We start from the raw sequence: 12,940 nt of genomic DNA on the forward strand, positions 1-12,940 counted from the left end.
TCCCATGGTCTTCTGTTAAGTTTCTCAAGTTCCACATATGAGTGAAAACATCTGTGTTTCTCTGACTGACTTACTTCACTTAACATAATACCCTCCATTTCTGTCCACATTGTTGGAAATGGTAGGATTTCATTCTTTCTCTTCGCCAAGTACTACAGTATACTCATACAGTGGAACAGTGTTTTGCAGTGAAAATGAAGGCACTGTATTTACACACATAAATATCTGAAATATATTGCTGAATAAAAAATATAAGACAAAAAGACATACATTTATATAAAGTTCAAAAACAAAAACCTCTGAAATAATGATACATAAATATGCAGTAGAACTATAAAGAAGAGCAAGGAAAAGTATTGTGTTTTTAACTATGACATTTAGATCTTTATTTTGAGGTTTTTTTAAATATGGTATGAGGTTAAGTATCCAACTTTATTTCTTTCCATGTGAATATCAGTTGTCTCAGCAACATTTGCTAAAGAGAGTATTCTTTCCCCATTGAATTGTCGTGTTAGTCTTCTTGAAAATAACTTATAAATTGACCATAGCTGTACGGCTTTATTTCTGGACTCCCAATTCTATTGCCTTGATCTGTATGTTACCTGATGTCAGTATCACACTGTTCTCATTATTGTAGCTTTGTAATAAGTTTTATTACAGATTATTAAATTAATGAGTATGTGCCCTCCAACATCATTCTTTTTCAAGATTGTTTTGGCTCTTCAGGGTCCCTCATGGTTCCATATAAATTTTAGGATCAGCTTCTATATTTCTGACAAAAAAGATAGTTGGGATGTTGGTAGAAATTTTATTGCATGTATCAAAGGGGAATGTCAAGAGAGTGAAAGACAACCCACAGGATGAGAGAGAATATTAGCCAGTCATATAGGTGGTCATGATCTAGTATCCAGAATATATAAAGAACACTTCCAGTTTTACAACAAAATCCAGTCACAGAAGGACAGATGCTGCATGATTCCACTTTTATGAGGTATGATTGAAATTCACAGAAACAGAGATTAGACTGGGCAAGGGGAACGGGGAAATGGAGAGTTCTTTAATTTGTATGAAGTTTCCATTATATAGGATAAAGTCTAAGATCTGCTGTCCAGCAGCAGATGGTACAGCATGGTACCTCTAGTCAACAACTGTACTGTGAACTTATGAATTTAAGAGGATCTCATGTTAAAGTGTTCTTATGGCAAAAAACAAGGGATAGTATGAAACGTTTGGAGGTGATGCACTATGTCTATTATCTCATTCGTGCTGGTTTTACGTTCTTGTGCATATGTCTAAACTTAACAAATTGTATGCGTTAAATATGTGTAGGTTTTTCTTATGTGTATCAGTTATATCTCAGTAAAGCTGTTTTTTTTTTTTTTAAAAGATCAGACTTTTCTTTGAATCACATGGGTGTTCTATCCAAATGGAATACTTCTTTTAATAAAACCTAAACCTGAGACTAAATAAATATTGCTGAGGAATGGATTAAAAATAAAAATATTTTCATTGCTTTTAAAATATTACTTGTCAAGACTACTACATACATACTTTAGGGGAGAAGATAGATTTTGTGAAAAATAAAGCACATCTCGCCATATAAAAAATGTAAGGAAAATAATCCAACTACAGTTTCAATGAATAATCTTTTAAGATTCACAAAACCACAAAGTGAATACAAAATATTTTAAAGTAATGCACAACATTTACTAATGTTCATGTTATTTTCTTTACTCAAAGGTCAATAAATTAGGGTTAGAACTAGAAGTTGCCAAACAAAAATTTAAAGAAATGACTGACATCTATCAAAAAGAAATTAAAGACAAAAAGATATCAGAAGAAAGTCTTTTGAAGGAGGTAGGAAAAACTATGTTTGGAAATTTGTTATCTTAAAAATATACTTTTATTAGCATTTTAGGAGAGAAGCATTTTTAATTATGACTTTTAAAAGATATAATGAATTTATATGAGACAGTAAATTAGTTTCTATAGAAGCTTAATATCTTTGTTATTCTAAGTATTTGAGTATTGAGTAGTATATTTTGAAAAGATTGAGATAACATTAAGAGGTTATAACAGTACAGTGTTATATTGTCATTTCACTTGAAAGAACACCCTAAATTAAACCAAAACAGTAATGCATTTTCTGCTTGGCTTTCCTAATATCCTTCTGTTTGATTTCTGCATTTTATGAAAGTAGTATATATGGTCTTTGCATTTAAGTTAAATTTGTTTTTTGTGCATTAATTTTAAGAATCACTTTATTTTGTAGGTTGAGAAAGCAAAAGTAATAGCTGATGAAGCAGTAAAATTACAGAAAGAAATTGATAAACGATGCCAACATAAAATAGCTGAAATGGTAGCACTTATGGAAAAACATAAGGTAATTCCTTTTGTGTAGTGAAAACTATTAATTAGAGCTATGTATAAAAATGATGAAATCAAGATAACATTCTGATATGTCAGAAAATGTCAGAATTATGCACGAATGGCTAGAATATTCTTGATCTCTCATTTCTCATAGTTTGGGTCTTAACCACACAAAGCTGAGTTTGGGTGTCACTTCTTTGGTAAAATCTCTTTGTCATCGATGATATATGGAAATAATTTTTCTTCTGAATTTTCCTTGTGGTCTCTTCTAGCCACCTTATGTTTATTTAAGTACATCCCTAGGATATATACCTGGTAAATATCTATATCATCCATGTGGATAGCACATATTAGGCTAAACAAATTTTATCAGTGGTAAAAACAGATAAAAGACTTAATGTTTGTTGTGTTTGTGAGTATGCTTTTTTTTCTGAAAGTAATATTTTTCTAAAAGTAGTCACTCTTAGGAAATTTAGCTTTATTCCTTTCAAGATTTGGAGAGGAGGTAGGCTGTATCTATCTATTCATTGTTAAAAATTGGTGGAATAATAACTTTGCTATGAGGCAACCAACAAGGATTAAAAATATTTGAATAAATATTAACAAAATTTGTAAAAAATATTGGGAACTCGGGGTCCCTGGGTGGTTCAGTCAGTTAAGCATCTAATTCTTTTTTTTTCTTAAATAGTTTATTGTCAAGTTGGTTTCCATATAACACCCAGTGCTCATCCCCACAAGTGCCTTCCTCCATGCCCATCAACCCTCTTCCCCTCTCCCCACCCCCATCAGCTCTCAGTTTGTTCTCAGCATTCAAGAGTCTCATGGTTTGCCTTTCTCCCTCTCCCCAGCTATTTTTCCCCTTCTCCTCCCCGATGGTCCTCTGTTAAGTTCCTCCTAATCCACCTATACGTGTAAACATATGGTATCTGTCCTTCTCTGCCTGACTTGTTTCGCTCAGCATAACACCCTCAAGTTCCATCCGTGTTGCTACAAATGGCCAAGCATCTGATTCTTGATCTCAGCTTGGGGTTGTGAGTTCAGGTCTCACATTGGGTTCTACTCTGGGCATGGAGTTTACTTAAAATATTGTGAACTCACAGATTTAAATGTATTTTATGTATCTCAATCCAGTATAATCCTTGATGCTTAAAGTATTTATCTTTTGGCCAGCAGGAAGCTCTTCAAACTGGCTGGCCAGTCCTTTTGACCTTAATAATCTCTGACAGTTTTTTTGCTTTCTATTATGACAAGTGTTCAAGACTCATCTTGTATTCCCAGATCTGGAATCAGTTACTTTTCTAAGGGTCCTGGCATTTCTACCCTGTTTTCTTCAAATTATGAAATTGAATTTATGAAATTAAAAAGAATTTTTTTGTTGCTCTTGTGTTAGATTATTTTCAAGACCATTTTTTATGTTACATTGATTATGTTATATGAGTAAAAATGACTTTAAAGTAAAGAAGAAAGCTCAAATATATATCACGGAATTCCTAGACATTTTCTGCCAAATATTAAATGCATAAGGATGCCAGTATTATTAAAACATAACCTTTTTTGTTCTAATATACCCAAAATATTTTCTCTGTTTAATATAGCACCAATATGATAAAATAGTTGAAGAAAGAGACTCAGAATTAGGACTTTATAAAAGCAAAGAACAAGAACAGTCATCAATGAAGGCATCTTTGGTGAGATATAGAATAGCAATAAAGCCAATTTTTACATCTGCGTGGCTGATGGTAAAGAATAATATTAAATAAAACCATGGTTTTAGAGCCATATAATAAAAAAAATCTTAGATTTTTAAAAATATCTTATACTTTTATATAATATTATTTATTAATAATAGTAATGTTAATAAATATTAATGTTATTTATATTATTTTATATTTTATATTATCTTAACTTATAGTTAAGTGGTTTTCCAATTTATATTATTAAATGGTGGAATGAATTATTTTTTTCAAATGAATAAAAATAAACTCCAGTTACAAATAAATTTGGAGCTCTGCTAGAGATTGGGAGAGGATGAATGGAATAGATTAGGAGAGATTGAGGAGGAGAATATACATAGTGTTAAATATTTCTTCAGAGAGAACTATAAAAAAATTTGTCTAAATGAAATCTTTTGTCATGTTCAGCTAGCAGGCTTCATATCAGTAGACTTTTAAAGTATATATATTTTATTAGTGAATTTATTTCTCTGAAAAACTGAATATATCGGAAGCATTTGTTAGCATTTTCATTATTTTGAGAAATACATGGATGTACTTATAAATTTCATGTTTTTTTTCTTTAGGAGGCTGAACTATCTAATTTCAAAAATGAACTTTTGTCTGTTAAGAAACAACTTGAAATAGAAAGAGAAGAAAAGGTAGGTTTTATGGCATTATAGATAAAGTAACCAATTGTAAAATTTAGGTGCAACTTTGTTTTTCTTAATTTTTTTCTGAAGTATAATTGCAACATTGTTCTTATAAACATGTCATACTGGAAAATGTATATTTGGATAACTAGGATTAAAAAATATAGTTTTGCCCATTAGCTTTTTTTTCAGAAGTATTTAGTATATCCCTTTATTGAAATATTAAACATATAAATATAGGCATACTTTAGGAATGCTTTTAGATAGAAATACTTGGAAAATATTATCTCATATATTACAAAATGCTTATGTATTTAGATTTGTTTATTAACTATTCATCAGGTTTCAGGAAAAAATAATGCCTTATATTTGTATAATGTTTGCAATTTACAAAATGAATTGACTTATTTAAAAAAGATTTGTATTGTTTATTTATTTTTGAGAGAGAGTGAGAGAACTCATGAGTGAGTGGAGGAGGGGCAGAGAGAGAGGGACACACAGAATCTGAAGCAGGCTCCAGGCTCTGAGCTTCAGCACAGAGCCAGACATGGGGCTCAAACCCATGAAGTGCGAGATCGTGACCTGAGCCAAAGGGGGATGCTCAACTGACTGAGCCACCCAGGCACTCTGACGAAATAAATGGGCTTATTTTAAAATGACAGATACCATTTATTTATTTTTGCTCTCTGTAGGACAGGCACTGTGCTGACTATCCTACTTTATCTTTAAAACAATGCTATGAGCAATACGTATTATCCTCATTTTTACAGAGGTTATTTATTCAGGATCACATAATAAAAAAGTAAAATGGCTTAGAATTCAAATCTAGGTCTATTTTACATGATTCCAAAACCTGTTGTCTTAATCACTCAGCAGCAGCCTAGGTAACTTGCACTTTCAATTTCAAGACCCTGTACATTTGTTCATTTTGTTTCTTGTACTTAATTCCTTTCTTCCTTTCTTCACTATGGCAAACCTGACACATCTTTCAACTTCCAAAAGTGAGCTTACTGTATATAAGCACTCTCATAGCAGTTTGTATTTATATTAAAATAGTTCTGTCACTCTGTGCTTCTATTATATTTCAGGCTCTTCAGAGGCAAGGATTAGATCTTATTTTTGTTTTCCTGTTTCTGAGCATAGTGCTTTGAAAAAAATTTTTAATGTATTTTTTTATTTTTTTATTCTTTTTTTAAAATGATTATTTTGACAGAGAGAAAGACGGAGTGCAAGAGGGGGAGGGGCAGAGAGAGAGCGGGAAACACATAATTCAAAGTAGGCTCCAGCCTCTAAGGCTGTTAGCACAGAGCCGACATGGAGCTCAAACTCAAAAATCGTGAGATCATGACCTGAGCTGAAGTCAGATGCTTAACCAACTAAGCCACCCAGGCAGCCCTGAAAAGTTTCTGGTTTTAATGAATGTTGTCAGAAGAATGACTAAATGATTTTCTCTTCACCTATATTAGTAACAGATACTTACCTTTATCCTGCCTTTTTAGTAGAAGAGGACTTCTTCATTGTCTTTACTCTTAATGTTCTTTTCTTTCCACATGTTTCCTAGTTTTATTGAGATATACTTGACATGCAGCCCTGTATAAATTTTAAGTACACAGCATGATTTGACCTACATATATTGTGAAAAGATTACCATAATATATTTAACATCCATCATTTCGTATAGATGCAAAGAAAAAAATGTTCTTTCCCTTTTCATGAGAATTCTTAGGATTTACTCTCTTAACTATCAAGTATACCATATAGCAGTGTTAACTATAGTCATTGTGTGGTAACTTACATCCCTAGTACTTATTTATTTTATAACTTGAAGTTTGTACTTTTAACCATTTTCATCTAATTCCCCAAACCCCTTGCCCCTGGTAACCACAAATCTGATCTGTTTTTCTATGAGTTTTTTTTTTTTATTTAAAAATTTTTGTAAATGTTTACTTATTTTTGAGAGAGACAGAGACAGCACAAGCAGGATGGAGAGATTGGGGGGGTGGGGGTAGGCAGAGAGATGGAGACACAGAATCTGAAGCAGGCTCCAGGCTCTGAAAGGTCAGTACAGAGCCCGACCTGGGGCTTGAACCCATGAACTGTGAGATCATGACCTGAGCCAAAGTCGGATGCTTAATTGACCGAGCTGCCCAGGTGTCCTGAGTTTTTTAAGTTTTAGATTCCACATATAAATGAGAACATACAAGTATTTGTTTTTCTTTGACTTAATTCATTTAGCATAATGTTCTCAAGGTCCATTCATGTTATTGCAAATGGTAGGATTTCCTTCTTATTTATGACTGAATAATATTTCAGTGTGTGTATATCTATGTATATCACACTTTATACATTCATCTGTTGATAGCACTTAAGTTATTTCTTTATCTTAGCTATTGGAAATAATGTTGCTGCAATGAACATGTGGGGACAGATATCTCTTCAGCATAGTATTTTCATTTCCTTTGGACGTATTCCTAGAAATGGAATGGCTGGCTCATATGGTAGTTTTATTAATAATTTTTTGGAAGAACTTCTGTACTGTTTTCCATAGTGGCTGTACCAATTTACAATCCCACCAATAGTGCAGAAGGGTTTTCTTTTCTTCTTTTCTTGATTTTGTTGTTGTTTCAAGTTTTTATTTAAATTCTAGTTAGTTAACATATAGTGTAATCTTAGTTTCAGGAGTAGAATTTAGTGACTCACTTACATATAATATCCAGTGCTCATCATGACAGGTGCCCTCCTTAATACCCATCACTTATTTACCTCCCTCAGTTTGTTCTCTGTCCTTAAGAGTCTCTTATGGTTTGTTTCCCTCCTTTTTCTCCCCTTCCCATATGTGCATTCATTTTATTTCTTAAATCCCACACATTAGTGAAATCATATAGTATTTCTCTGTCTCTAACTTATTTTGCTTAGCATAATACACTCTAGCTTCATCCATGTCATTGCAAATGGCAAGATTTCATTCTTTTTGATGGCTGAGTAGTATTCCGTGCGTGCGTGCGTGCGTGTTTATACCATATCTTCTTTATCCATTCATCAGTCAGTGGATACTTGGGCTCTTTCCATGGTTTGGCTGTTGTTGGCAATGCTGCTACAAACACCTTGGGGTGCATATATCCCTTTGAGTCTGTATTTTTATATTCTTTGGGCAAATAACATTCCAGTTGCTGGGTCATAGGGTAGTTCTATTTTTAACTTTTTCAAGAACCTCCATATTGTTTTCCAGAGTGGCTGCACCTGTTTGCATTCCCGTCAGCAGTGTACATCCTCACCAACATCTTTTTATTTCTTTTGTTGTTAATTTTAGCCATTATGACAGGCTTGGGGTGGCATCTCATCATGGTTTTGATTTGTATTTGACTGATGATGAGTGATGGTGAGCATCTTTTTTGTGTCTGTTATCCATCTATATGTCGTCTGTGGAAAAATGCCTATTCATGTCTTCTTCCTATTTCTTCACTGGATTATCTGTTTTTTGGCTGTTTGATAAGTTCTTTATAGATTTTGGATACTAATCCTTTATCAGTTGTGCCGTTTGCAAAATATCTTGTCCCATTCCACCAGTTACCTTTTAGTTTTGTTGATTGTTTCCTTTGCTGTGCAGAAGCCTTTTATCTTGATAAAGTCCCAGTAGTTCATTTTTGCTTTTGTTTCCTTTGGCTTCAGAGATGTGTCAAGTAAGAAGTTGGGTCTTTCATCCATTTTGAGTTTATTTTTGTGTATGGTGTTAGAAAGTGGTTCGGTTTCTTTCTTCACATTGCTGTTCAGTTTTCTGAGCACCATTTATTGAAAAGACTGTTTTCCACTGGATATTCCTTCTTACTTTGTCAAAGATTAGTTGACTCTATGGTTATGGGTCCATTTCTCGGTTTTCTGTTCTGTTCCGTTGATCTATGTGTCCATTTTTCTGCCAGTACCATATTGTCTTGCTTATTACAGATTTGTAATAAAGCTTCAAGTCCAGAATTGTGATGCCTCCAGCTTTGTTTTTCTTTTTCAAGATTGCTTTGGCTATTTGGGGTCTTTTTTGCTTCCATATAAATTTTAGGACTGAAAATGCTTTGATAGGGATTGCATAAAATATGTAGATTGCTTTGGGTAGTATTGACATTTTAACAATATTTGTTCTTCCAATCTATGAGCATGGAATGCTTTTCCATTTCTCTGTGTCTTCTTCAGTTTCTTTCATCAGTGTTCTATAGTTTTCAGAGTACAGATATCTTATTTACTTAGGTTTATTCCTAGGTATTGTATGGTTTTTGGTGCAGTTGTAAATGGCATAGATTCCTTGATTTTTCTTTTTGTTGCCTCATTATTGGTGTGTAGAAATGCATCAGGTTTCCGTAAATTAATTTTGTATCCTTTGACTTTACTGATTTCATTTATCAGTTGTAGCAATTTTTTAGTGGAGTCTTTTGGGTTTTCTACATAGAATATCATGTCTGTGAATAGTGAAAGTTTGACTTCTTCCTTGCTGTTTTAGATGCCTTTTATTTCTTTTTGTCGTTGATTGCTGTGGCTGGGACTTCTAGTACTATGTTAAATAATAATGGCAAGAGTGTGTATCTCTGTCTTGTTCTTGACAATAGAGGAAAAGTTCTGTTTTTCCCCATGGAAGATTATATTAGCTGTCGGCCTTTCATATATGGCCTTTATGATGTTGACATATGTTCCCTCTATCCCTACTTTGTTGAGGGGTTTTATCAAGAATGGACGTGGTACTTCGTCAGATGCTTTCTTCTGCATCTATTGACAGGATCATTATGAAGTATTACATTGATTGATTTGTGAATATTGAACCAACCTTGCAGCCCAGGAATAAATCCCACTTCATCACAGTGACTGATTCTTTTAATGTACTGTTGGATTTGACTTTCCAGTATGTTGTTGAGAATTTTTGCATGCATGTTTATCAGGGATTTTGGTCTGTAATTCTCTTTTTTAGCTCTGTCTGTGGTTTCAGAATCAAGGTAATGATGGCCTTGTGAATGAGTTTGGAAGTTTCCCTTCCATTTCCATTTTTTGGAACAGTTTCAAAAGAATAGGTATTAACTCTTCTTTAAATGTTTGGTCGAATTTGCCTGAAAAGCCCTTCAGGCCCTGGACTTTTGTTGGGAGTGTTTTTATTACTGATTCAATTTCTATGCTGGTTATGTCTGTTCAGGTTTTAGATTTCTTCCTTCTTCAGTTTTGGTAGCTTATGTTTCTAGGAAATTTATCCATTTCTTCCAGATTGCCCCATTTGTTGGCATGTAAGTTTTCATAATACTTTCTTACAGATGTTTGTATTTCTGGGGTGTTGGTTTTGATCTCCCTTCTCTCATTTGTAGTTTTATTTATTTGGGTCCTTTCTCTTTCTGATAAGTCTGGCTAGGGGTTTATCAATTTTGTTAATTCTTTCAAAGAACCAGCTCCTAGTTTCATTGATCTGTTTTATTTTTTGTTTCTATATCATTTATTTTTCTCTAATCTTTATTACTTCCCTTCTTTTGCTGACTTTAGGTTTTATTTGTTCTTTTTCTAGCTCCTTTTAGTATAAAGTAAAATTGTATATTTGAGATTTTTCTTTCTTCTTGAGGTAGGCCTGTATTGCTCTATTACTTCCCTCTGATGACCGCTTTTGCTGCATCCCAGACGTTTTGGACTGTCATGTTTTCATTTTCATTTGTTTCTGTGTGTTGTTTTATTTCTTCTTTAATTTCCTGGTTAACCCATTCATTATTTAGTAGGGTGTTCTTAACCTCCATGTACTTGTGGTCTTTCCAATTTTTTTTCTTGTGGCTGAGTTTAAGTTTCATAGTGTTGTGGTTGGAAAATATGCATGGTACAATCTCAATCTTTTTGTGCTTATTGAGGCCTGATATGTGACCCAGTATGTGATCTATTTTGGAAATGTCCCATGTGCACTCGACAAGAATGTGTATGTTCCCCTAGGATGAAAAGTTCTGAATGTTTCTGTTAAGTCCATCTAATCCAGTGTAGTGTGTCATTCAAAGCCATTATTTCTTTGTTGTTTCTCTGTTTAGATGGTCTGTCCATTGCTATAATTGGGGTGTCATATTACAGTATTACTATCAACGAATTCCTCTATGTTAGTTACTAGTTTTATATATTTGGGTGTTTCCAGTTAGGGGCATAAATTTTTACAATAGTTAGATCTTCTTGTTGGATAGACCCATTTATTATTATATAATACCCTTATTCATCTGTTAGTCTTTAAAATCTAGTTTGTCTGAATTAAGTATTAACTATCCCAGCTTTCTTTTGAAATCCATTAGCATGACAAATCGTTCTCCATCCTCTCACTTTCAATATACAAGTGTCTTTAGGTCTAAAGTGAGTCTCAGGGTGCCTGGGTGACTCAGTTAGTTGAGCATCTGAGCTGATTTCGGCTTAGGTCATGATCCCAGGATTGTGGGACTGAATGCCACATCGGGCCCCGCACTGAGCATGGAGCCTATTTAAGATTCTCTCTCTCCCTCTGCTCTTCTCCCTACTTGTTCTCTCTTTTCTCTCTCTCTCTCTCTGTCTCCCTCTCTCTCTGACCCTGCCCTGCTCACGCTGTCTCNTAAAAAAAATAAGCCTCTTGTGAGCAACATATAGATGAGCCTTGTTTTTTTAAAATCCATTCTGACATCATACATGTCTTTTGATTGGAGGATTTAGCCTGTTTACCTCAGAGTGATTATTGATAGATATGAATTTAGTGCCATTGTATTATTTATTAAGTCATTGTTTCTGGAGATTTTATCCTTTTCTAGTCTTTGTTGCTTTCGGTCTTTCCCATTCAAAGAGTCCCCTTTACTATTTCTTGCAGGGCTGGTTTAGTGGTCATGAACTCCTTTAGGTTTTGTTTGTCTGGGAAACCCTTTGTCTCTCCTTCTGTTCTGAATGACAGCCTTGCTAGATATTCTTGGCTGTGTATTTTTCTCAGTCAGCACATTGAATATACCATGCCACTCCTTTCTGGCCTGCCAAGTTTTTTTGGGGAGGTCTGCTGATAACCTTATTTGTCTTCCCTGGTAAATTAGGGACCTCTTTTCCCTTCCTGCTTTTAGGAGTTTTTCCTTATGTCTGTATTTTGCAAATATTACTATGATATGTCTTGGTGTTGGCCTGTTTTTCTTGATTTTGATGGGAATTCTCTGTGCCTCCTGGATTTCAATGTTTCCTTCCCTAGGTTAGGGGATTTTTCAGTTATCATTTTCTAAAACAAACCTTCTGTCCCTTTTTCTCTCTCTTCTTCTAGAACTCCTGTGGTATGGATATTATTATGTTTTATGGAGTCACTGAGTTCCCTAGGCCTACGTTTGTGATCCAGTATTTTTCTTTTCCTCTTCTTTTCAATTTCATTATTTTCCTTAATTTTATCTTTTCTATCAGTCATTTGTTCCTCTGTTTCTCCCACTGTTGTGGTCATTACATTCAGTTGGTTTTGCATTGCAGTTATAGTATTTTTTATTTTGGCTGACTCATTCTTTGATCTTTTATCTCTGCAGTAAGGGACTCCCTTGTGTATTCTGTGCTTTTCTCAAGTCCAGCTAGAATCCATATGATTGCTGTTTTAAAGTCTGGATTCGGCATATTACTTCTATTTGATTCCAGTAGATCCCTGGCCATGATCTTTTCTTGCTCTATTGGGATGAATTCCTCTGTCTTGGCATTTTGTCTAGGTCTCTTTTTTGTGTATTAGAAAGGCCGGTTATGTTTCTTGCTCCTGAGAGTAATAGCTTTAAGAAGAGGTCATATACTGTTTTTCCTGTTGGCCTGGTGCTATAGGAAGTGTTTCTAATGTATGCTGTGTTTTGGCTGCTCTCAGGTCAGTCCTCTATAGTTTCTCCTTGCCTGCAGTGGGGAGTATTTGGACTTTGGCCAGAGTGTAGTGAGTTTTAACTAAGTGTATTCTTGTCTGCTTGTTCAAAGAGGCCTGATCAGCTATTTGCACTAGACCTGAAGCTTTGCAGCATTCTATTAGGTCAGCAGACTTGGTGCATGTTGGTGGGGGGGGGCGTTGTGCTGGTCTTCTTGGGGGAGGGGTCTGCTGGTCTGGTTCTCAGGCACACTTGCCCTAGTAAAGAAGCACCTTCAGAACACAGGGGGTGGGGCTTGGCATAAGTGGTTTAGGCCTCCAGTTTTGGTGCTGTCCTACTTACTGAAGTTGTTTACACTAAGGGATAGGGGAGGAAAATGATGTCAGCCCTC

General features: G+C 34.5%; 1 protein-coding gene across 1 annotated transcript in view; it reads left to right on the top strand.

The window, feature by feature from the left end:
* Positions 1-12,940, top strand: part of SYCP1 (synaptonemal complex protein 1) — a 128,305-nt gene that overhangs the window by 81,021 nt on the left and 34,344 nt on the right. Inside the window, exons 22-25 of the mRNA XM_077767835.1 lie at positions 1,741-1,857; positions 2,273-2,383; positions 3,966-4,058; positions 4,670-4,744. Of these exons, the coding sequence (XP_077623961.1) occupies positions 1,741-1,857; positions 2,273-2,383; positions 3,966-4,058; positions 4,670-4,744 (396 nt within the window). The remainder of the gene's footprint in view (positions 1-1,740; positions 1,858-2,272; positions 2,384-3,965; positions 4,059-4,669; positions 4,745-12,940) is intronic.

This window comes from Crocuta crocuta, unplaced genomic scaffold (genome assembly GCF_008692635.1).
Source record: "Crocuta crocuta isolate KB4526 unplaced genomic scaffold, BGI_CrCroc_1.0 scaffold180, whole genome shotgun sequence".
NCBI lineage: Eukaryota > Metazoa > Chordata > Mammalia > Carnivora > Hyaenidae > Crocuta > Crocuta crocuta.